This window comes from Halichondria panicea, chromosome 1, assembly GCF_963675165.1.
Source record: "Halichondria panicea chromosome 1, odHalPani1.1, whole genome shotgun sequence".
Classification (NCBI taxonomy): Eukaryota; Metazoa; Porifera; class Demospongiae; order Suberitida; family Halichondriidae; genus Halichondria; species Halichondria panicea.
The window spans coordinates 15,501,144-15,526,398 of record NC_087377.1 but is presented as its reverse complement, the minus strand read 5'-3'; the positions used below and the strand labels follow the sequence as shown (position 1 = coordinate 15,526,398).

The following is a 25,255-nucleotide window of genomic DNA, read 5'->3' as shown; positions in this document are numbered from 1 at the left end:
TAAACATAAATAACACAATCTACAATTAAATAGACAGTAGTGTACAACACATGCAGGAATAGGGACAGTACTATCCAATGAGAGGTTAATGGATTGTGTCTGTGCAATCATAGATAGAAGAAGAAAATTTTGTGTCAAGCCATTCGTCGGTCATGCCAATCTTATACGCTGCAGATACTGGCGTCTAGAAGAGAGAAGAGATGGAGCTGTGTCTAGAGTTATCTCTGTCTTTTTTTGTGCTGTTTATATTGTGTTACTAGGACAGTGTTATGTTGCTATGCCCTCGGGATATAAACTAGTTATAACATGTGCACTCGGGCTGCATGGCATATATTGCACTCAGCCCTCAGGGCTGGCGCCCTCGTGCTTCAGTGCAATATATTCCATACATCCCTCGTGCCCGTGTTATAACTATAACATAAATCCCTTACAAATATGTGTGCCGATCACACATACATGCATACATGCATACATGCATACATGCATCACACATACATGCATGCATGCATGTGGGTGTGCATATGCATGTACATAATTATATATATATATATATATATATATATGTTCCTGACAGTTCCTTACATAAGGAGAAATTGCTTACATTATAGTTGCAATTTCGTTGTATATGCATGCATGCATGCATGCATGTGTATGTCCTGAAAGTTCCTTACAATAAGGAGAAATTCCTTACAAGTATTGTGTATCACATGTGCATGCATGTATGCATGGGTGTGCATCACATGTGTATATGCCTGAAAGTTCCTTACATAAGGAGAAATTCCTTACAAATAAATTATGCTGTCCAATTTATTGTATATCACATGTGGGTGTGCATCACATGTGTATGCCTGAAAGTTCCTTACATAAGGAGAAATTCCTTACAAATAAATTATGGTGTCCAATTTTATTCATTGTGTATCACACGTGGGTGCGGCATCACATGTGTGTATGCCTGAAAGTTCCTTACATAAGAAGAAATTCCTTACAAATAAAAATATTAGTGTCCGCATTGTGTATAATTATATACATGCATGCATGCATGTGCATGGGTGTGCATGCATCACATGTGTGTATATGTTCTGAAAGTTCCTTACATAAAGAGAAATTCCTTACAATGGTTTAATTGGATGCAGGAGCGCAAAGAAAATATTATACAGCTGTTCAACTGACTGACATGCATGCACTAAGAAGAGAATTTTACTGGTACTTATACGTTATGTGCATGCACATAACGTATAAGTACCAGTAAAATAAGTAAATAAGTACCAGTAAAATAATTATATATACACATGCATGTGTATATATAATTATGCATGCATGTATAAATTATACTAACCCTAACCCTCACCCTATATACATGTTATTTATTGATACACGACGATAAAATTATATTTTATACTATTATTAGCAATACATGTATATAATAATACACTGACTTTGCTATATTCATTATACGATCAATCGATAATCGCATGAATAGAGAATATATAATATGATGTGATTAAATGATTTACTGCCAGAAAAAAGAGTTGAAATCAACATAATGCATGCATGCACATGCGCATGCTAAAACCCAAAACAGATTATAATTATATAGTCAGTCGTATTTCGAATTATTAAGTTTCATTAGTCAATGCTTGAAAGAACATTTCCATTTCCTTTTGAGTACGTACCCTTTTATACATTTCTTATGAAACCACCTTGGACAGAAGTCACACCCCACCCACTTGGCTTCTTGACCATCTATAAAATAATGGTTCTTTACATACATGGCACCTTGACTCGTCAATCTTAGTGCGTTTTCTTTTTGACTTTGGCTGGTGATCATCCTCCAAGGCTGTAATTGTTAAACACCCTTGAAGTTTGTTTGCAGCTTGTACCAAGGGATCTGTAGGTGGTCGTACACGCTTCCTTCTTGCTGACCGTTTTGCTCTGGTTTGCTTCACAATGAGTTTGGACTGGGTGTCAGAATCTAGAGTATCCTCTACCCGGAGAGAATTCGTTTGAATTCTATCAGAGCCAGCAAAATTTAATTGAAGTTTATGACACCGTTTTCTTCACTCGGCCTCTCCTAGAATTTCAGTGCTCCCTTGCGTAAGTACATTATGTATAATGCACTGTATCTATATATATATATAGCGCGGAATTTTGGGTTGACTGCATGCTTACCGGAATCACTCCCATGCATGCAGGTTACGCTTTCTATCTTTGCACCTAACTGCTATATTATATATATATAGCCCTCAAAAACAGTGAAAATTAAGCCCCTCGGCTATATGTATATGGTATTATTATATTATAACGGTCATTGCAATCATTTGCTCCTATCAAGTTTTATCACTCCGCAGGAACCACTCATGGGTTTCCTTCCAGGGTTTTAGTGAAACATACAATGACACTCATTCTCTCAACAAGGACCAAGGTTTTATGGTATAATTATAATTATATTAATGTATATAAATTCAATTATATACACATGGCTTGCATCCGCATTAATTTTACTTCTTGTTAATTCAGCCATGACAGAAAAGATTGCAGCAGATGCATTCTACAATGGAGAGATTGAGAATGAAATTAGGTTTCTTGTACTAGCAACCAATCCTACTTTTTCCCTAACCTTCAAACGAGACAGTGACAGAGAGGAAACAATGGAAATGATTGAAACAATTCGCTCATGCAGTATATATATCCTCACTGTGAAACTGACTGCACTGCTGTTTGCAAGAAAAGAGGAAAGTTTTTCTACTCATAATAATAATAATAATATACATTGCTATTATCATTATAATATAGGTTGTGGCACTCTGTGGGTTACTGACGGGATTTGGAAACTTGTTTTTCCACATTGCATGCACAGACTGAAGTAGTCTCGATCCCAGGCCGAGTTTTCGCTTTTATAAGGGTTAGGCGAACAACTGGGCCTGGTACTAGTTGTCTGCGCATGTGTCAGTCGTTTGTCAGATTCTGACAAATGGATATTCTTGTTCACTTTTGTGACATTTATATTCGTGTACTATTGTGTACTAGAAGTCAGTTCCCATTTTATCATTATTGGAATCGATTGGAATGGCTCTTAGCTGAAGCTTCTCTCTTCTCTGAAGCTTATTCTGAAGACTGAACAACAAGGGAAGAGGTATAAAGCTTTGTCAAGCTTGTTAAGGTCAGATATTTTTGTGTGGGCCCTATGGCCGGCTATGCTATCAAGTCTTGTTCATGTTTGGCAAGAATGTAGGTAGACTATAGTTTTATCATTAATATGGTGGATCAAGTGAAGAGTGTGAGCTAGAGAACTTGGTGCTGCCATCATCAGCTCGTCGACAATCACACTATAACCGAGAAATTTAATATGTATAGATCTACACGTATTTAAAATGTCTACTTCTCTGTACAGGAGCAATGGCTAATATCCAGCTATCCCAACAGTGCTCCTCTTGGCTATACTAACGGACGAGACTGGACAGTTTGAGGTAAGGGTTTAACCGTCTTTGGTTTCTTTTAATATTGTCCTATACTCACAGACACAGGACTGGAGTATGACCTGCTCATTTGAGCGTTGCTGGGTAGCTCAGAGACATCAAGAGAATCTACGTTTTCTCAAGCAATGAGTTACGAGTTGGGGCCTAGAATCAGAGAAGTCCAGCAGCCTGCTAAATCTTTTTGAAACGTAATTTGAAGGCATTCATTCATCCTGAAGTTGCCCTGGGTCACTGTAATTGTGCTGCAGCACAACTGGCAACTCCCCAGGCCTTTGTGAAGCAGCTCCCTATGTGCATCTTTTGTGTATGTGCATTTTCTGTGTACAAATTTCTATTATTGATTTATTAAATATTTTTGCCCACCACAAATATACAATGAAAATTTGACGCATGCGCAGACAACTAGTACCAGGCCCAGTTGTTCGCCTAACCGTTATAAAAGCGAAAACTCGGCCTGGGATCGAGGCTAAGACTGAAGGTAAATGCACAAAAATTATCATCCAAGTCCTGCAGCATACATTCAGTATTATTATTATTGTCATCGTTCACAGTATGTTGTGGACCGAATTCCATCAATATCTATGCCAGATGTGTGCACCTATCCGCCAATGCCTGGAAAAGCTTTTTGTCAGGATCACTGCCAGTATTTGGAGTCACAGGTACCACCAGTACCAACAGATCTCAGGAGTTTTTTGAAGCACTGCAAAGTTCAAAATGGTGAAATAATTATACACCATTATACTGAATAGTCGTATGCATGATGTGCTATAAAATAATATTACTGCATGTATATATACACTAGCTGGAACTTGTATATACTATAATTATTAATCCCGTATCACATCCAGTCCAGTATAATATTGCTGATATACTTTGTTGAGTATAATTATAATTGCTATGTTATAGTTATAACACGGGCACAAGGGATGTATGGAATATATTGCACTGAAGCACGAGGGCGCCAGCCCCGAGGGCTGAGTGCAATATATGCCATGCAGCCCGAGTGCGCGTGTTATAACTAGTTTATATCCCGAGGGCATAGCAACATAACACTGTCCTAGTAACACAATATAAACAATCACATGAACTGTGTACTCACAACTGCATTTGAACGATGGGGTCGGCCGTGTGATAATTCATAGTTGATATCCCGCTCATCTTGGGTGCTATAGGTCGACCCATTGCATGCAGTATCTCAGCACTACTGGATGGTGGGATCATCACATACAGAGGACCTGAACACACACAACAACATAGTAAAAACTGACTATTATTTATAACTTTTTCCAACACCACTTCCAAGAAACCTCGAACATTAGCAATAATACTCATGGTTCTACATGTAATTAGTACGTACAAGCACTTGGGAATCGTCACACTGATAAATTTGGCCTCCATTACTCACCATTTTGGCCAGACTCTGAACCAGATGAGGTGCTCCTAGTGATGAGAAACTGAGATGAGGGGGTGGTCTGTCCACCTTGCTGCATCTGGATGAGGGCGTGGCCTATAGCGTTGAGGGTGGAGCCATCCTCAGAGGTCATGTCAGAGGGCAAACCATCATCGCTAGTGAGCGTGTGGATCTCCTGCGTGAGTGGGCGGGAACAACAAGTGTGTGTGTGTGTGTGTGTGAGTGTGTGTGTTCGTTATTTGGGAGGTAGTTACCATCATGCAAATTCTAACCAATACGAAAGCGAACGAAAACAAAACGTCCTAGGAGACCTTGTTTTTAAGTGCTAGTTTTTATATGTTACTTGGAACTGTGTGTGTGTGTTACCTGGGTAGGTATCATGCACAAGGCCAAAGTTAACTACACATTAATATTAACATGTACCTTGTTCTTGATGAAGGTTCCTCAGTAGTCCCTGTCCATGGACTCATGTCTTCAGCCTCCACCAATACAGACAAACACTTGCTCAGAGCTTTAAGGTATAGCCAGCGATCCGATTACGGCCGATGTTTTTTACTGACTGAATCCATGTGGTTTATCACCTGACCAGATATTGTTTGCTCTGCAGAGGAAAAATGGCATGTCTTGTAATTGTACAACTGTCAAACTAAACTGTTACACTGCACTGTGAGTGGAAGATACTGCACTGACTGCACTACTAGCACTGTAGCCTCTGGATTATTATCAGTAAGTGCAGACAGTACTGTTTTTACTGTATGTACATGATTTAGTTTGCACACACCAAATATTATTTTATCACATAACTCTGATAACCATAATTATTCTACAGGGAAGATGTCCGACTATCTCACAATAGCAGATCTAAAGAGATTGTATCTCGTCACGTTTGATGCTCGAATCAAGTGGCGAAACATCTTGCTTATTCTTGACATACCCCAGGCTACAATCCACAGCATCGGGAAAGAATGGAGCAACAATCCTGATGACTGCTATCGTGAGGGTTTGATTAGATGGCTTAATGAAGGAGGGAAAAGCTGGAAAGAGATGGTGGAGGCTTTGTCAAGTCCCATCGTGAGTGAAGTTCACATAGCCAGGGCCATCGAGAAAGATCATCTACAGTCTACTGGTCCAAGCAATCCTACTGATGTGAAGTCAGTTGGTAAGCACTAGTTCATCACAGGAATCATACAGTCATAATGCTTAGTTCGTTAGCTGCTATAATATTCACCCCCCCCCCACACACACACACACACACTCACACACACACACACACACACACACACAATGTTCTACAGTTGACCAAAACCGCCAGAAGATCAACGATGATTTGACTGTTTTCTTAGACGAACCTCTCGGTAAAGGTGCATTTGGAGCAGTCTTCAAAGGCAGCTACAGGGGCGAGATATGTGCAGTCAAAGTGCTGCTTCACGATGCTATGGAGATGCAGGCAAGTATTCCAATCAGCAAAAACGAAGAAGCTAGCAATGCAATTGATCGTGAGAGTGATTTTCTCAAGTCATTCCAGCACCCAAACGTTGTTCAGTTTTTGTCGACTGCCAAGCACCCCAAATCAGGGAGTACAATCCTCGTTGTTGAGCTGATGGATTGCAATCTGAGATCCTATTTCTCCGGCCTTGATGAAGAGTCCCTCACTAGCAAATGTGAAATTAGCCTCTCCAAAGACATGGCTTGTGGTCTGGCCTACATTCACAGCAAGCAGATTATTCATCGTGACCTCTGTGGCGATAACGTCTTGCTGAAGCTTACACGACCAGTGCCTGTCGCAAAGATATCCGACTTTGGCATGTCACGGCTATATGATCCCTCCATGCTTAGCCTCCATGCTTAGCCACACCCTCACAGCCATTGGTCATCGTATGGGGTATCTACCTCTCGAAGCTATTCGATTGGACAAGGATAATTACGATAATAGCCTGGATGTGTTCTCTCTTGGGGCGATTATGGTACAGATTGTTTGCAAGCTGAAGACGATCAAATCTATAGAAGATCGATCAATCCATGTTGCCCAGATCCCTCACACACACAGGTTGAGGAAGCTTATCGACAGTTGTTTGCAAGAAGACATGAGGAGGAGACCATCTGCCAGGGACATCTGTGAGTCAATGATAAGTATATTATGTGTTTTACGTTTCAGCTAACTGTAACCCTAACGAAAAAATCATATCCGTCTATTAATGTTGGTGTCGATTTTAGATAATTACCTGACAACAAGCTCGGACCCAGTGGAGGCAACAAAGAAGGAGTCAAAGGACACTCAACCAGTCAAGAAGGTGCGTACATGTAGTGTGATAATGAGTTTCCCACAGCAACAATAGTATTGTACCTTAACATGCATGGATGCTGTCTCATGTGTTAAGCCGTAACTACACATCCGTTTGAGTGTGCCTATAATTATGTACTTCCGTTAGCGGAAATCGTTTGTTCTCGTTCTGTTGTAGAATTTTTATTAATGATATTCACGTCTGTAAAAAATTCCACCAACGTTCCCCTGTACAGGCACACAGGGAACAGATTAAGCACAAAGATGCTGAGCTGGTCAGGAGAGACGCTATCATTCAACAACAGCGACAAGTGAGACAAAATGCAATAATATACTGAGCTACATATACGTATATCTTGATGTACATTCTATTAGACATAGGCGTCGCCTCTTAAGCTAATAAAATACAGAAAGTGAAAGTGTGTTATTGCTATTATTGCTACAAGTAACACTCGCTTGTTAGTATAGACACTATCCTAATTACACTCATTCATTATTCAGGGTCCCCCTCCCAGAGAGTTGAGACCTCCACTCACTCTGAAATGGAGAATAGGAAAAGACATGCCAATCAAGACGAGTCGCTCTGTACAGAGTGTTATTATCGGTGACACGGTGTATGTTGGTGGAGGTAATGCATACAACAATCATGACATGTATGAAGTGATGAAGCTCGAGCAAGATCAATGGACCAAACTACCAGAGTACACTGCCAAGTATTTCCCTATGACATCACTCGCTAATCAACTAGTGCTGGTGGGAGGAAAGGATCTAAGAAACAACAAACGCACCAATCAACTTGCAGTGTTTGGTTCAGGGGAATGGACTCATCCGTACCCACCAATGAACATTGCTCGTTCTTCCTCAACAGCTGTCTCCTTCAACAACCACATCATTGTAGCTGGTGGGACTGATGATGAAGGACGTATCTTCTCCTCTGTGGAGGTGTTGGACGTGGCATCAAGAAGATGGTACATTGCTCAGTCACTACCTAACCCACGATCAAAACTGACATCGACTCTCATAGGAAACACCCTCTACCTAATGGGAGGGATGGATCACACTTTGAGGCCAACCAAGACAGTGCACCACGTCGACCTCAATGAACTCATTGCAAAAGCCCTTTCCAACCTGGACACACCCACTATCTGGCAGACCTTACCGGAAGTACCACTCGTGTGGTCAGCTCCTCTCAGTATTGGGAGGTCACTATTAGCCGTTGGTGGAGCGGACGACAGATTCTACCCAAGTTCATCGATCCACCTCTACCAGCCTGACACCAGGAGGTGGGTGAAAGTGGGAGACCTGCCTACTGCACGATACTGCTGCACATGCTCAGTACTTCCTAGTGGAGACGTCATTGTAGCCGGAGGACAGACAATTACTTTACTTCAAACTGTTGATTTCTTCTGTGCTAATTAGTTATTTTGTTATTGTAATTGTGCGATGAGTTTATAATGATATTTTTTATCATGTTGAGAAAATTCAGTTGCAACAGAATTTTATCGCATATAATTATAGTTATTATGATGACATGAAGTGGTACATACATAATTACATTGCCAGAAAATAGTACAAAAACAGACAAAATAATATTTAACAGTCTCATAACAAGTTCAGGTCCTTGGTTGGGGTCTTGTCCGAGGGTAGGGTGGACGCCTTCTCCCAGAATACAAAGTCTATCTCCTCTTCCGAGTCAGACATTGAGGGGTCGGGCTCGGGAACTGAGGGGTTAAAGAGTCACATGGTCATAGTCACACTGAGTGGCCAGTTTACGTGAGGCCCCTCTCTTTCTTAGCAGCATAGTAGGCCTAAATGTGTGTGTGTGTGGGGGGGGGGGTCGTACATGATTGTACATTGCACACCTTCAAATAAGACACACTATAGCTGCATGACCTTGAATGACTTTAATATATAATAATATAATATAGTATATAATAATATTTAACAGTCTCATAACAAGTTCAGGTCCTTGGTTGGGGTCTTGTCCGAGGGTAGGGTGGACGCCTTCTCCCAGAATCCAAAGTCTATCTCCTCTTCCAAGTCAGACAGTGAGGGGTGGGGCTCGGGAACTGAGGGGTTAAAGAGTCACATGGTCATAGTCGCACGAGTGGCCAGTTGCGTGAGGCCTCTCTCTTTCTTAGTAGCATAGTAGGCCTAAAGGTGTGTGTGTGGGGGGGGGGGTCGTACATGATTGTACATTGCACACCTTCAAATAGGACACACTATAGCTGACCTTGAATGACTTTAAGGGACTCTACAAAGTATGACACAAATGCATTTTCCAGCTAATGTACTCTGTACCTCTACCTCCATTCTCAGTGCCTCTCCTCAACACTTGGCCAGGCTGAAAAATGGCCGCATAACTGGGGGCTGGAAAAGATGAGGGGTGGAAAAATCAAACAATAGTACAGAAGACAAATCGATCAGTCAATCTACAATTAGAACTAGAGCACTGAAGTGCTACCCTCGGCTGTTGACATAAATAATAAAGATCTATAGAAACCAGAGGAGTGTTATACAATAGTATATATGATCTGGCTAAGCAGCAAGTAACGGGAGCAATAAAATAAAACTAGACTATAGGCTGAAACTTTTGAGAACGAGTTTTAGTAGAATCATAACACTAATAGTATCTTATTGCACTAGATTATAATCTTACTTCAAGATATACAGTGAAACAGTATAGCTGTACTCTAGAGGTGGCATAGGTCCACTATGGAGTCCATTAATTAACCTGACTGTATTCTATAATAATCTCTATAGAGTGACTAGAATAAGAAAAGCTTCACTACAACTCTACACACTAACTGACGTGACACAACTCACTAGTCGAGCCACTTTGATTTCTTGCTCTTGGACTTAAACAGAGCCGAGTCAGCACTCATCCTGTGCAACAGAGAAACATTATTATTAATCAACTAACATTGTTAGTACAAATACAATAAAATCGGAGGTTCGCAACACAAGATGACTACACAAGTCAACAAAGCTTTCAGAAAGAGACCTACAATGTGTGTAGTTGTCTGACATGCTATCACTCACTTCTCCAGCATTAGTTTCTCATTGTCTATAATGATCTGATCCACTCCGGGTTTGTTGCTACCGCTGGTTGCTAGGTGGAGCTCCGCTAATAAGCTCTCCTTGTTGGGGTCAAAGTCCACCTCACCTGGTTGGTACAAATCCTCAGGTCTAGTAGGGAGAAAACACGTGAACAGTACTTACTACGAATTATGGTCAAACAATAATAACTGTACACACACAAGCACGTCTTCAAACACTGCACATGTAACCAAGGCAATGGCTATAATAGTCTCAAGCAACTTTACCATAATACGACCCCTGGCTATAAGGTCAAATACTCGTGTCATTAGAGCCCTTGTCAGAGCTTGCTACATGACGGTAGTCTACTGGCGCACTCTTCAACATACTATTTAAAAGTTTCAAACAGCTTTCCAGACCATCCAAACAGCTTTCTGGACCATCCAACAAAATCAAATGCGTCCTATAGGAACAGTGTACATGAAAATGTTGGCAGTAGGTATATCCTATCAAGCTATTAAATAACAACACTATCACTCACTCATCATCCTGAGTTTGTCATCACACTTGCATCTTTACGAGCAGCTTTGTCATGTAGGAATATCTGATTGGCCAGGAACTTGCCCTCCCCACCCCCTCAGTAATGGTCTCTCTCCATGGTCCTGGCTATGTCACTGTGGCCCACAATGGGACTGGACAAAGCCTCCAGGCAATAGATTTTGGCCATGCTTCAAAACGTGATTTGCTGATTCAGCATTGTTATTGCAGAAAAGGGGGCGTATCTCGGTAATACAGCACCGGGAGATTATCAGTGGTTTTGTGGGTCCTTCACCAGTTCACTTCCTATCTAATCCCATGACTTACACAGCTACACAGCCAAAAATAATCATTTCCGTATCTGAAGTGAATTGTTCCGCATCCGATACTGTTATGTAGTCGGTTTTGTATCTGAACTGTATGCATGCGGATCAGTAACTATTCTGTATTTTCAAATTGTACTTGATCTGAAGCAGATTTCAGCCAATTACTGTACTGTTAGTTTTTTATTGATACACAAGTGTACAACGGACAGAACAGTATCTGATGTGTTAAGAGATCATGTATGATGTATCAGACCAGAAGCTTAAAATAGAGCACATGAGAGAGCACATGTAGTAATAAAACAAAGCAAAGCAAAGCAAAATGTCTTCCCCAGATAGCCAGCTCCTACAGTCGATATTAGATGAGTTAAAAAGTGAGTGTATAAGTTACAGCATGATTATACATAATTATATAGACTTTTCCTCATTGACATGACTTGTATAATAATATAGCTGTTCAGTACCTTATAGATCTACTTTATACAATGCACCATTGTCCAGCAATCATGCACCTACGATTATTATAGGTTTACGTTTCAATATCAGCACCATTGATAAAAAACTAACAACGCTAACGAAGTGAGTTACATGGTATAGATACGGTGCATGCATGTGTATATACGGTTTAATTGGTGTACTTATTTCTATCTGAGACATGCAGCTCATTAAACTCTATTGTTTGCATGCAGACTCCAGGGAAACATTGAGTCAGCTGCAGACTCAGATTCAAGCACTTCAAGGTGTGTTCATATATTTTATGCGAAAAGTCTCTCCTAAGGACCTTCAATTAAAGTGTTATACTTTGACGTACATCATACTCCCATTATACTTCAATCACATGCATATATAGTCCTAGGAAATGCCTCACTTTTGATGCTCCTCGCAGGGATCTCAAATGGGTAAGTTTAGTATGACATGATTGCGAACACCACAATTACAATTCATTCATTTAATCCCCACTGAAGTCATGCTCGCCATCACACTTTGATTTGGCCAATGAAAAGCCATTGTGGGTATGTTTTCATTATACATGGTTCACCCATGCACATTATAATTATGATCATCAATTGCAACATGCAGTACAAGGATTTTAAGGACAGAGCGAGTACGAGTCAGAGTGGGCCCAGGATTCTGACTATATGATGGACCTATGTCAGCAAGCTTGCCATGCTACAAGTATGAAAGAGTTTGGTCCATCATCTTTTAACACAGAAAGGTATAACAAATTACTGTCCACTGTACATCAATTTTATTCATGCAGGTGTGAGGCTTTCAACTCAAAGATGAGAAACTACAATGTATACTCTAATAAAGCTCTGCTGCGTCAAGTAGAGACATTGCTCTCAGCTTTTCTGTGTTGGAAGACATCAGGCTTGTGTGTGACGGGAAAACGACACTCAGTTTTGGCAGGTAGCTGTTGGCTTGCTACAGTTATTACTTTTTATTCAACCATTTTGTACCATTTTATGCCATGTACTTGTATATACAGTGATCGTACCCCCCCCCTTTCCCGCGTAACCAGTATGCATATTACCATCCAGGAGCGTTGAGTTAGGACTGGTACACATGTACCATTCAAATGCGGTCCAAAAGTTTCTGAATGGAGCAACACCACCCAAACACAAGGCGATATACCAGCCAGGAGCACTCAGAATGGTAATTATCACATTTTTCTGTTGAGTCGACGAAAACATACAAAATGACATAAATTACAGAAACAAGTACAGCCTGCATCTCTCTCGAGTGTTGAGCTTAATGTGGGTGGAGAGGTGATGACCCTGGGAAGCCTTCCCACTGGCCTGTCTGTGGATCTTCTTGAGACCTTCAACCTGCGGGATGATGTCCAAAGATATGGAGGTGTTGTGTCACAAGCTGGCCAACTTGTTCACTGTGGGCAATCTGTTAAATTGGCCACCACAGACAACATGTCATAGGTACGTACTTTACAAGTTAACATTCGACTTGTGTTCATACACAACCTCACACTTCTACCACACACACAACACTGCAGTATGGTATACTGGTGGCAAATGTACTCAGACTAGCATCCCATTCATCTATGTGCCTGGTCCAGAAATTTGAGGGCATCGTCTTGAATGGACAACTAATTGTCAACGAGTATGACTGCCCACTGTTGACCCTAACGGATACGATTACTGAAGTCTACCCTGTTGACATTTTAATTGAAACGTCAATAGTACATGAATGTACAGACACTTGTGGATTTGTCAGTAACGGACCGCTCAATGTCCTACAAGTCGAACGAGAAACAATTCCAACAAACAGATTTGTATATATAAATGCACGACTGGACGAATAAATTGTATTGTTTCAATGTATACTGCATGACGCAGTAGCTTTCATGTTGTTACTATCACTTTTGTGCTTTCAATTCTATTGCTAATTTGTTGTCTGTATACTATCACTTTGCCTTTAAAATAATGACAATTCTGAAACTATTATTAAAAGAGCTTTTTACAGTCAGTTTCAGAATGATAGAATTTCTAGTCTGATTCAGCTCCGATTACAAAACGATACATAAGTGTACACACATTTTGAATCTGACCTGTTCCCCTAATGTTCAGATTCACAAATGATCACATGATCTGTATGCGACTGTAACCACTTCCGATACACACTGTGCCAGTTCCGATACAGAATGAAATTTTTGGCTGTGTAGCTAGGGCCTATAAGGAGTGAGTAGCCACCAAGGTGAGTGTGTGATTCATATCTCATTCTATAGCCCATCTCAAAGTTGCAATAGTCTCGGTTTAACTTCACTGAATAATATAATGAGATTCTACATACTAAAATTGATGTGCACCATATGCCATTGTATGAAATGCCCTGGTCCACTCACAGGCTAACTGTCAATGGCCACTCAAGCAACCCCTGACCATTCTCCTGAGTATCTGTCCTTCCAAGAGAACTTTGAAGCATTGGTGTCCACCTTCAAAGCTCAACCTGCTGCATACGCTGATAGCCTCTTCTCCAATGGCTACATACCAGATGAAGTTCTCGAGTACTCTAGACTAAATGGAGTTATGGACTCGGATAAATCTCGAAAGATTCTGGATACTATCATCCATCGAATTAAGCTCAATTCCAGTGTATTCCACGGCTTTATCACTGCCATCGCTGGCCCTTCTACTGACGATGTTGTCAAGAAGCTACACGATAGTTACAAGCGTCACAAGACTGTGACCAGCCGTGTTGAACAGCCACAACTCTCTCCACCCCCACACCAGCAACCTCCACCAGAGGCTCCGACGTCCTTCAGTTTCCCGTACCTTGACACCTCTAGCCTTGATGAGGACGATAGAATTGAAATGGAGGATCGGCTCATAGCGGATACAACGAAAATGATGATTAGATTCACTGCTTTTACTCTAATTATCCAAGAGTCATTTGAAAAACGGATCCCATTGGATAAGATTAAAGATTTTGTTCTCAGCCTCGACGCTTTTAACAACGGGATTGGAGTCAAAGTGCTTGATCCAAAAGATAAGCAAAAGATTGAAAATGCCAAAAATTTGGCCCAAGTCTTTATGACTCTACGTGATTACATCTCCTTCTTCAACTATGAGATAGTGCAGTACCTCATCGAGCTGCTGGGATCACCAGACGACCAAACACAACTGCGTGAGTATTGTTCTGCACTTGATCAGTTCTGTAAGCGAAATGTGTTTGAAGTTCCGGCCGAAGCTTTCTCTTCAAAATCTCGTATCAAAACGGCTAAAGTGTTTGTTCTTAAGTTCACTGAGCGATCGCAAGTAACCACACTGGAGTATGTAAGAAGGCTGACACGAAGAATTGCTGAGGCACTTGGTCTACAAAGAGCAGCACTACAACTCCGTTCAGTCAGACAAGGCTGCTTAGAGCTCCACTTTCTCATCACTGTAGCTGTTGCCAAGCGTGTCTACCCAGTGTCCCCTACTGTACAGGCTGCTCTCATTGCGATGGGGGTCAAAGTTCTCACCTGTGGAAGTACAGATGAGGTGGAGACATTTCTGCTGGAACAGTAAGTTCTTGAAGAGGCACTATACCGGTACTCCTGGTATAATTATAATAATTATACCATAACAAGCATGGGCCCTATATATATATAATTTAAATATAATATTCGTATTATTACAAGTATGTACATGTCACGTACAGGGATCAGAGCAAACTCAAACTAAAAGGTGTTGAGGAGATGTCTAAAGACACAAGAACGAGCACGACAACCTTTACTCAAATGAAGGACACTAAAGGTATGAGTGTTTGGCGTTGATTTCCTATAATCTCTCTTTTAGATACAAGAGGCTCGGACCCAGTGGAGGCAACAAAGAGGGAGTCAAAGGACACTCAACCAGTCAAGAAGGTGCGTACATGTAGTGTGATAATGAGATTCCCACAGCAACAATAGTATTGTACCTTAACATGCATGGATGCTGTCTCATGTGTTAAGCCGTAACTACACATCCGTTTGAGTGTGCTTATAATTATGTACTTCCTTTAGCGGAAATTATTGTTTGTTCTCGTCCTGTTGTAGAGTTTCCACTAATGATATTCACGTCTGTGTTTTAATTCAAAGATTTCCATCAACGTTCCCCTGTACAGGCACACAGGGAACAGACTGAGCACAAAGATGCTGAGCTGGTCAGGAGAGACGCCATCATTCAACAGCAGAGACAGGTGAGACAAAATGCACCATTATATTATTACAGAGCTATAGTAGAAGCTTTGATCTCTTATAATCGTACTGTACATTCTATTAGACTGGTGGGCGTGGCCTCTTAAGCTAATTAGAGAAAGTGATTTAGTGTGCATGCAATTATTGCTACAAGTAACACTCGCTTGTTAGTAGACACTATCCTAATTACACTCATTCATTATTCAGGGTCCCCTTCCCAGAGAGTTGAGACTTCCACTGAAATGGAGAAGAGGAAAAGACATGCCAATCGAGATGGGTGGCTCGGTACAGAGTGTTGTTATCGGTGACACGGTGTATGTTGGTGGAGGTAGTGCAGGCAATGATCGTGACAAGTGTACAGTGATGAAGCTCGAGCAAGATCAATGGACCAAACTACCAGAGTACACTGCCAAGTGGTTCACTATGACATCACTCGCTAATCGACTAGTGCTTGTGGGAGGATTTGATCCAAGAAACAACAAACCAACTAATCAACTTGCAGTGTTTAAGTCAGGGAAATGGACTCACCCGTACCCACCAATGAACATTGCTCGTGATTGCTCAACAGCTGTCTCCTTCAACAACCACATCATTGTAGCTGGTGGGTATGATGATAAAGGACGTACCTCCTCCTCTGTGGAGGTGTTGGACGTGGAATCAAGAAGATGGTACATTGCTCAGTCACTACCTAACCCACGATCAGGACTGAAATCGACTCTCATAGGAAACGCCCTCTACCTAATGGGAGGGTGGGAGCACACTGGGGGGACAACCAAGACAGTGCACCACGTCGACCTCAATGAACTCATTGCAAAGACCCTTTCCAACCTGGACACACCCACTCTCTGGCAGACCTTACAGGAAGTACCACTCGTGCGGTCAGCTCCTCTCAGTATTGGGAGGTCACTATTAGCCGTTGGTGGATGGGACGACAGAGTCAACCCAAGTTCATCGATCCACCTCTACCAGCCTGACACCAGGAGGTGGGTGAAAGTGGGAGACCTGCCTACTGCACGATACAGCTGCACATGCTCAGTACTTCCTAGTGGAGAGGTCATTGTAGCCGGAGGACGGACAGGTGCATTTCCTTATATTCAAACTGTTGATTTCTTCTCTATAAGTGCTAATTAGTTATTTTGTTAATCGTTTCTCTTTAATTGTGCGATGAGTTTATAACGATATTGATATTCTTTTTATCATGTTGAGAAAATTAAGTTGCAACAGAATTTTATCGCATATAATTATAGTTATTATGATGACATGAAGTGGTACATACATAATTACATTGCCAGAAAATAGTACAAAAACAGACAAAATAATATTTAACAGTCTCATGACAAGTTTAGGTCCTTGGTTGGGGTCTTGTCCGAGGGTATAGGGTGGACGCCTTCTCCCAGAATACAAAGTCTATCTCCTCTTCCGAGTCAGACAGTGAGGGGTGGGGCTCGGGAACTGAGGGGTTAAAGAGTTACATGGTCATAGTCACACTGAGGGACCAGTTTACGTGAGGCCCCTCTCTTTCTTAGCAGCATAGTAGGCCTAAAGGTGTGTGTGTGTGTGGGGGGGGGGTCGTACATGATTGTACATTGCACACATTCAAATAGGACAAACTATAGCTGACCTTGAATGACTTTAAGGGACTCTACAAAGTATTACACAAATGCATTTTCCAGCTAATGTACTCTGTACCTCTACCTCCATTCTCAGTGCCTCTTCTTGTCTCCTCAACACTTGGCAGGGCTGAAAAATGGCCGCAAAACTGAGGGTCGGAAAAGATGAGGGGTGGAAAAATCAAACAATAGTACAGAAGACAAATCGATCAGTCAATCTACAATTAGAACTAGAGCACTGAAGTGCTACCCTCGGCTGTTGACATAAATAATAAAAATCTATATAAACCAGAGGAGTGCTATATATACAATAGTATATATGATCTGGCTAAGCAGCAAGTAACGGGAGCAATAAAATAAAACTAGGCTATAGGCTGAAACTTTTGAGAACGAGTTTTAGTAGAATCATAACACTAATAGTATCTTATTGCACTAGATTATAATCTTACTTCAAGATATACAGTGAAACAGTATAGCTGTACTCTAGAGGTGGCATAGGTCCGCTATGGAGTCCATTAATTAACCTGACTGTATTCTATAATAATCTCTATAGAGTGACTAGAATAAGAAAAGCTTCACTACAACTCTACACACTAACTGACGTGACACAACTCACTAGTCGAGCCACTTTGATTTCTTGCTCTTGGACTTAAACAGAGCTGAGTCAGCACTCATCCTGTGCAACAGAGAAACATTATTATTAATCAACTAACATTGTTAGTACAAATACACAGTGTTAGTATGTATTAGCCTTTGATTGCATGAACACTAATTATCCGCTCATGCAAGCGTGTGATCAGAGACTAATTGCTTGAGCTGCACTGCACCTGTCGAACCTCCTCTGGATACACAGTGTTAGTATGTATTAGCAGTTATTAAAGTTATGATGACCGCTTTACAAACACTACAAGATGACCCTTTACCTAATCTGCTCCAATAGTGAGAGGTACTTCTCTTTGTACTCATTTCTCTCCCCTCAGCACACGGGCCACCTCCAGCCTCGACACACGTATGTCCTCCTTATATATATGGCCTCTCACACTCACACTCAACTATAGGGACACCACACACAACACATGTACTGGTATACAATATGTACGTACTTACATTATGAATACTAGAATAATCGTAAGAGTCAGTTAAAGTGAGCAGCATAGTAGGCCTAAAGGTGTGTGGGGGGGGGGTCACACGTTATTACACTCATACAATGTCACCCTCCATGTTAACAACACTCCATACCATGTTGAAATTGATCTCACATAATGCACCCAATGCACACACACAAGATCACAAAATGTGGAGCTTACCAGCTCTACAGCATATATAGCGTTTTTTAACAAGGAATCGAATGGTATATAAGATATACCTTTCAAACGTCGCCATCAAAGTTCATATTATTTTGAGCTACAAAACTAATTTGGACACAACCAAGGATAATAGCTGATGGTCCAAGGCCGAAAAACTACACCAAAGAAATTTTGGATTGAAGCACATTATTTGAAAGTCTGTTTCTAAGCTTTAAGCAAATAATATAAATTTTGACATTGGATCAACGGTATTAAAGTTATGGCTGTTTAAAATAATGTGTTTAACTACCCCTCCCCTCAAGAAGAGTATGTTAGATCTCTAAAGCACCCTAACTACAAACAAAAGGATTATATGTACTAGCCTCGTTCACCGGCCTACCCTGGGATCCAGGCTATAATTATATGTACATGACATAATTATGTACAGTACATGACCTTGCAGTATTGACCCTAAACACACACCTGGCATGGGTACATACTGTCAAGGAGGTCATGATGAACACACACTAACCTGAGGAGATAGGTTCTCCCTGGAGAGTACGGAGGGCAGGTACTGGTTGGAGGAGGCCGTGAGAACAGCTGCACCAGACACACCTCCCAGTCTCACACACACTAGAGCTGCACAACAGACACACCAGGATGGAGCATGCCCAGTTTCCTAATCACCTTCCCACGTACACACACCTCTGCACAACGGCCCGGGAACTAGGTAGAGTCTGTGGAGTGTGTGTGCAGGGGAGGGGGCGGTAAACACAAGCAGTGCAGAAGTGTGGGCAGTGAGCAAGTGTAGTTGTAGGAATAAATTTTATGACAAAATAATCTTCCAGTGGATTCAACACATACACTTCAAAAACCTCACGGCCACTAATTCCCAACAAACTGGACTGAATGCATATGTAGTTCCTTCACAAGTCCCTAACACACATACACAGCTGTGCTTATGCAACCCTCACCTTCAACTGCCTTCAGGAAGTATCTACTGCCATCTTTGGTGAAGGACACCTCCAGCAGCTGCATGACACGGTCCAGTAGTCCATGGACACTTCAAACCCGGGGGTACGACTATAATACACTGCACACAACCGACGATGGTTCCGTGTTCCCACATCTACAGCATAGGACACACAAATTAGTGAGCTTTGGCACTGCGAGCAATTAGCGGTTTTAAGACACTTTAATTGTATACAATAGTGCTTTCTCAGAGCTACAGAATGCGTCTTTGAGTTTTTTAAATAGGACGTTCCTAACTCAAGTTATGGCCTCTAAAAGATAGCTCTAAAAACAAACCTGATTTTTCAACAGCCATTAACTTTAATACCGTTGATCCAATGTCAAAAATGTTATGATTTTCTGAAAGCTTAGAAAGAGACCTTTCAAATGATGTGTTTCGATCCAAGGGCCCTAATTTGTAATTTTCCGCCTTGGACCATGGGCTATTTTATTCATGGTATGGCCAAATTGACAAATACTTTTATCTCTCAAATATAAACTTTGATGACACCATTTGAAAGGTCTCTTTCTAAGCTTTCAAAAAATCAGAAAATCATTGAAATTGTATCCACGGAATTCAACTTATGGCAGCTAAAAGATAGCTCTGAAAACAGGCCTGATTCTGAAAAAACACCCACGCCTTCCCCTAGAAAACAGAAGATTAATTAATGTCAGCACTTCCGTCTCACAAAAACTGCTTACCTTGCAAATAGTGTCTTAGCTAGATAAAATCTCATTCTTCTGTGGAGTGAACCCCAGACCAGCCAGAATACAGCCAGCTCTGTGAGTGAGTGAGCACAGTGTGTAAGATGGTACTTGATCTACTGGGTACAGTTACCTTGCTGGTGCTTCATCAGCGTCTATCTCCTGTAGTGGAAGGTATACCTCAGCCAGCTCATCAGAAGCGCTACACATACAGAGAGAGGGGCAGATGAAAGGTAAATAAAGTACTGAAAATAACTACTGAAAATATACACACAAACCATAATCATACAAATGCTGACTAGCAGTCAAACACACAGTACACTACACACTAGGACACCTACACACTGGTAACCCTAATTATAGCTGGACACAAATTTGGTAATTATTGTAATTTTACTGTACTTAATACACCTCCCCCCACCCCTAGTATACAGACCTGCCTGCTGCTGTGTTCTTGTCCCCTGAGGCCATGCAGTAGCTCCCCCTCTCTAGCGAGCAGCTGCACTCTCTCAGTGTCACACTCGAGTACACTATCCAGTGCTAGTGTGTTGTCCCCGGTGACCTCTTGCTCCACGTGTAGTACACTCACACCAGCTGGTAGACGCAGCTCATGACACGCCATAGAGCGGAGGAGGGTGGACTTGCCAACACCTGCACGTGTGTGAGGGGGTGTGGTTAGGGCAGGGGAGAGACACACATGTATCACTACAAGTATGCTAGCTGCATGGTTAGATATCTGACACTATGTCCGGATAATGCTCAACCTGTGTGTGTGGGCGTGGCATAATAATTATACGTAATCATTAATTATTTTTATTGCACTATAATTATATAATAATTATTGGACGCTGGAATTCACCGAGCAATATTAAGCCACGTTAAAATTGTTTTTAGGCCTAAATCTTTGCACCAAGCTTAATTAACTATTGACTGTAACTCAGGGTCACAGCTTACACCAGTATCCCCCTCCCCTACACACACACAGTAGGTACACTGACCAAAAGAAGCAACCTTGAGGGGAGCTCAGAGTGAAGTTGACCTTGACTCCAGTGCTGGAGGGGACATAGGGAAGTAAAACCACCGGTACATTCAGCTTCCCCAGAGAGCTGGCTTTATGAAGGGAGCAGACACGAGTGTGAGGACCGTGGCTGCTATCAAGGCTGCCTTCATCTTGCATGATATCTAGTACAGTTTTCAGTGAGTCCACATGGCCTATGGCTTTCTGATCTCTGACCCCATATGCAACACCCCCTCATCTTGAGCAGCCCCTCCCCCACTTTGTTTGCAAGAATAATTATATATTCTTTACACAAATTAATAATAACACACTCATGCACCAATACTAAGACTCAGAGTCCAATTGTTTGATGTGGTGTAACACAGTGTCCATGGAGGGTCTGTCCTGAGGTGATGAGTGGGTGGAGCTCCCGCCATACACCTTCCATACTCGATAGCAGACCAAGAAATACAGCAGCTTCAGGAAATCTGGCATTCACCACTTCACAAGCAAGCACTCCAAAACTGTACACATCATCTTTGTCCATGCACGAGACTGTGGGGGGAGGGAAAATTGGTTCAGGAAATTGATCACATAAACATAAATAACACAATCTACAATTAAATAGACAGTAGTGTACAACACAGGAATAGGGACAGTACTATCCAATGAGTCTATATAAAGTCACTGAGAAAAAAAAGACTTATTTACATGCATCTATTATGTGGCTTTAATATCAGGACCTCAAGAAAGAAGAAAATTGATTCTTCCAGGATCTGTAGTTCAGTGTATATAATATTTAAGAAGAAAAGACTTGTGTACATACATGTTTTGTGGCTTACCAGGCCCTCAAGAAAAATATATGATTCTGCCAGGAGGATCTGGATCTGGATCTTGGATATCACACATGGGGAATGAGCGCGCATGCGCATTACATCCACAGGAATAATTAAAGGGTGTGTCCAAAGAGATCAATTTCACAAATGGCTACTGCTAGCTAGCTGTTTTAACAGATATTTTCTGAGTCTTGTAACTAACAAAAAGCTAGCGCTTTAGTGCAAGGCTAACTCATATGTTGAATAGAAAGTTTGTGGGGACAGATGATGCTATGAAAGATTCTAAAGAGACTGCAACAGCCTTCAATGTGAGTCAAACTAGCCATAACTCGAGAAAGAAGCTTTAGTTTGCTAATCCACGAATCAAAATCCAAGAGAATGTGGATAGAAGCTGTTAGTTTTCGTCGCATTGCAACTGTTGAGCAGTTACAGCTGGAACACACACACACACACACAGTCAGCTTTACCGTATCCCTCGTGCGGCTACGCCTCGAGGCATAATTAGTACGTACAAGCACTTGGATAACTTATCGAGGCCTATAACTTTTGGATTTGCCTCAAAAAATGTATCGTCACACTGATAAATTTGGCCTCCATTACTCACCATTTTGTCCAGACTCTGAACCAGATGAGGTGCTCCTAGTGATGAGGAACTAAGATGAGGGGGTGGTCTGTCCACTTTGCTGCATCTGGATGAGGGCGTGGCCTATAGCGTTGAGGGTGGAGCTATCCTCAGAGGTCATGTTAGAGGGCAAACCATCATCACTAGTTAGCGTGTGGACCTCCTGTGTGAGTGGGTGGGAACAACAAGTGTGTGTGTGTTCGTTATTTGGGAGGTAGTTATCATCATGCAAATTCTAACCATGTAATACGAAAGCGAAAATAATACGAAAACGAAACGTCCAAAGTTAGGGTCCACATTATAACCAACTACACATTATACACAAGTACTGTACTTGTTCAATTTAAGGCGACCCTCTAAATATGCGACACCCTCGATCTTAGGTAATATTCTGACCTCTAAAAGTAGCGACTGCTGCGTGTGACAATTACTTTTTTATGCGGCGTCCTAAATAGAGGTCAAACCACAGTCTCGATTCCAGGCCGCTAGAAACAATATAATTTTAAGCAGCCTATAATTAAGGATAGTAGAGTAACCTCCAATTAGATACGACCCTCTAAATATGCGACACCAGGAATTTTTCTCAACCTCCAAAAGAAATGACCTCTCGCTTTGTAATTATTTAAAATTGTCGAATAAGCACATTACCTTGTTCTTGATGAAGGTTCCTCAGTAGTCCCTGTCCATGGACTCATGTCTTCAACCTCCACCAATACAGACAAATAGTTGATCACTTGCTCAGAGCTTCAAAATTGACAGCACAATTTTTTCTTCTCTCTAGCTCTAGCTCTGGAACTAGTGAAAGACCAGCCACGTGGTTTAGCAATGTTATTTGTTATCGCACGTGACAGCTATTGTTTATTCTGCAGAGAAAGAGGGCGGGTCTCGTTGTAGCTGAGCTAGCTGTTGTTGTCCTATACTTCTGTACTCTGCCTGGTATCAAGCTGTGAAGATACTGCCTCTGGATTATTATCAGTGAGTGCAGACAGCACTGTTGACTGTTAATGGTTTAGATCTTGTCAAGCTAGCTAGTCTATACTTTACTAGCATTTAATAATTATGTCTCTATCCCACACTCTACAGAGACTCAGAAGATGTCTGACTATCTCACAATAGCAGATCTAAAGAAATTGTACCTCGTCACGTTTGATGCTCGAATTAAGTGGCGAAACATCTTGCTTATTCTTGATGTACCCTCGGATACCATCGATAGTATTGGTACGAAATGGCGAGACAATCCTGAAGAATGCTATCGTGAGGGTTTGAAAGAATGGCTGAAAGGTGAAGAGAGACGCTGGGAAGATGTTGTCCAAGCATTGTCCAGTCCCATTGTGGGCCACGTTCACATAGCCAGGACCATCGAGAAAGATCATCTACAGTCTACTGATGCAAGCAATCCTACTGATGTGAAGTCAGAGGGTAAGCACTAGTTCAGCACAGGAATGTATACATACATGATGCTTAACTACTATAATAGTTATATCCCCCCACACCCACACACATAAATATGCACACACACACACACACACACACACACAATGTTCTACAGTTGACCAAAACCGCCAGAAGATCAACGATGATTTGACTGTTTTCTTAGACGAACTTCTCGGAAAAGGTGCATTTGGAGCAGTCTTCAAAGGCAGCTACAGGGGCGAGATATGTGCAGTCAAAGTGCTGCTTCACGATGCTATGGAGATGCAGGCAAGTATTCCAATCGGCAAAAACGAACAAGCTAGCGATGCAATTGATCGTGAGAGTGATTTTCTCAAGTCGTTCCAGCACCCAAATGTTGTTCAGTTTTTGTTGACTGCTAAGCACCCTAAATCAGGGAGTACAATCCTCGTTGTTGAGCTGATGGATTGCAATCTGAGATCCTATTTCTCTGGCCTTGATAAAGAGTCCCTCACTAGCGAATGTGAAATTAGCCTCTCTAAAGACATAGCTTGTGGTCTGGCCTACATTCATAGCAAGAAGATTATCCACCGTGACCTCTGTGGCGATAACGTTTTGCTGAAGCTTACACGACCAGTGCCTGTCGCAAAGATTTCCGACTTTGGCATGTCACGGCTATATGATCCCTCCATGCTTAGCCACACCCTCACGGCCGTTGGTCACCGTATGGGGTATCTACCTCTTGAAGCTATTCGATTGGACAAGGATAATTACGATAATAGCTTGGATGTGTTCTCTCTTGGGGCGATTATGATGCAGATTGTTTGCAAGCTGGAGACGATCAAATCAGCCAAGGATCGATCATTCCATGTTGCCCAGATCCCTCACACACACAAGTTGAGGAAGCTTATCGACAGTTGTTTGCAAGAAGACATGACGAGGAGACCGTCTGCCACGGACATCTGTGAGTTAATTATAATTATGTGTTTTACGTTTCCACTAACTCCTAGCTCTAACAGAAAAAATCATTTCATGTTGGTATCGATTTTCTTTT

The 25,255-nt window shown here is 41.7% G+C and overlaps 3 protein-coding genes and 5 long non-coding RNA genes across 15 annotated transcripts in view; 5 read left to right on the top strand and 3 right to left on the bottom strand.

The window, feature by feature from the left end:
- Positions 1-25,255, bottom strand: part of LOC135352059 (uncharacterized) — a gene marked incomplete in the record, with an annotated part of 851,949 nt that overhangs the window by 722,406 nt on the left and 104,288 nt on the right.
- Positions 1-25,255, top strand: part of LOC135352078 (uncharacterized) — a 46,416-nt gene that overhangs the window by 8,118 nt on the left and 13,043 nt on the right. For 2 of the 6 annotated variants that reach the window (XM_064551222.1, XM_064551220.1), the window contains exons 1-3: positions 23,680-23,784; positions 23,893-24,228; positions 24,359-25,165. The exons of 2 other annotated variants lie outside the window; for them this stretch is intronic. In XM_064551222.1, the coding sequence (XP_064407292.1) occupies positions 23,904-24,228; positions 24,359-25,165 (1,132 nt within the window). In that variant the 5' untranslated portion in view covers positions 23,680-23,784; positions 23,893-23,903. Of the gene's footprint in view, positions 1-11,004; positions 11,079-13,577; positions 13,780-13,929; positions 15,089-15,225; positions 15,321-15,362; positions 15,431-15,669; positions 15,745-23,679; positions 23,785-23,892; positions 24,229-24,358; positions 25,166-25,255 lie in introns of those variants that run through there. 2 more of the 6 variants (XM_064551219.1, XM_064551215.1) reach the window with 2 other exon arrangements.
- On the top strand, positions 1,623-2,685 carry LOC135352180 (uncharacterized). Its single transcript, XR_010399651.1, has 3 exons — positions 1,623-2,094; positions 2,349-2,422; positions 2,518-2,685. It is a non-coding gene; the product is annotated as an uncharacterized LOC135352180 (long non-coding RNA).
- Positions 5,485-8,587, top strand: LOC135342993 (kelch domain-containing protein 8A-like). The gene is made up of 5 exons (XM_064539900.1): positions 5,485-5,613; positions 5,717-6,046; positions 6,183-7,178; positions 7,405-7,479; positions 7,670-8,587. The coding sequence occupies exons 3-5, from the start codon at positions 7,083-7,085 to the stop codon at positions 8,585-8,587; spliced, it is 1,089 nt and encodes a 362-aa protein (XP_064395970.1). The 5' UTR covers positions 5,485-5,613; positions 5,717-6,046; positions 6,183-7,082.
- On the bottom strand, positions 8,669-10,979 carry LOC135352165 (uncharacterized). The gene is made up of 6 exons (XR_010399627.1): positions 10,749-10,979; positions 10,597-10,670; positions 10,211-10,357; positions 9,995-10,054; positions 9,470-9,538; positions 8,669-9,322 (listed from the first exon to the last, which is right to left on the bottom strand). It is a non-coding gene; the product is annotated as an uncharacterized LOC135352165 (long non-coding RNA).
- Positions 11,149-11,962, top strand: LOC135352195 (uncharacterized). Its single transcript, XR_010399674.1, has 3 exons — positions 11,149-11,646; positions 11,757-11,807; positions 11,918-11,962. It is a non-coding gene; the product is annotated as an uncharacterized LOC135352195 (long non-coding RNA).
- On the top strand, positions 12,153-12,995 carry LOC135352191 (uncharacterized). The gene is made up of 4 exons (XR_010399669.1): positions 12,153-12,283; positions 12,329-12,477; positions 12,609-12,723; positions 12,783-12,995. It is a non-coding gene; the product is annotated as an uncharacterized LOC135352191 (long non-coding RNA).
- LOC135352169 (uncharacterized) lies at positions 18,098-23,662 on the bottom strand. 3 transcript variants are annotated; one of them, XR_010399638.1, is made up of 10 exons: positions 23,458-23,662; positions 22,792-22,972; positions 21,353-21,906; positions 20,791-21,005; positions 20,488-20,556; positions 20,352-20,430; positions 19,947-20,295; positions 19,613-19,767; positions 19,171-19,375; positions 18,098-18,514 (listed from the first exon to the last, which is right to left on the bottom strand). It is a non-coding gene; the product is annotated as an uncharacterized LOC135352169 (long non-coding RNA). The 3 variants fall into 3 exon arrangements; XR_010399636.1 differs by having other exon boundaries at positions 19,613-20,295; XR_010399637.1 differs by having other exon boundaries at positions 18,098-18,404; positions 19,613-20,295.

Coding starts and splice junctions, on each gene's coding strand:
- LOC135342993 (XM_064539900.1), top strand. CDS start 7,083: ATGTTGGTGTCGATTTTAGATAATTACCTGACAACAAGCTCGGACCCA. Junction 7,179..7,404: donor ACACTCAACCAGTCAAGAAG/GTGCGTACATGT, acceptor TCCCCTGTACAG/GCACACAGGGAACAGATTAA. Junction 7,480..7,669: donor TCATTCAACAACAGCGACAA/GTGAGACAAAAT, acceptor TTCATTATTCAG/GGTCCCCCTCCCAGAGAGTT.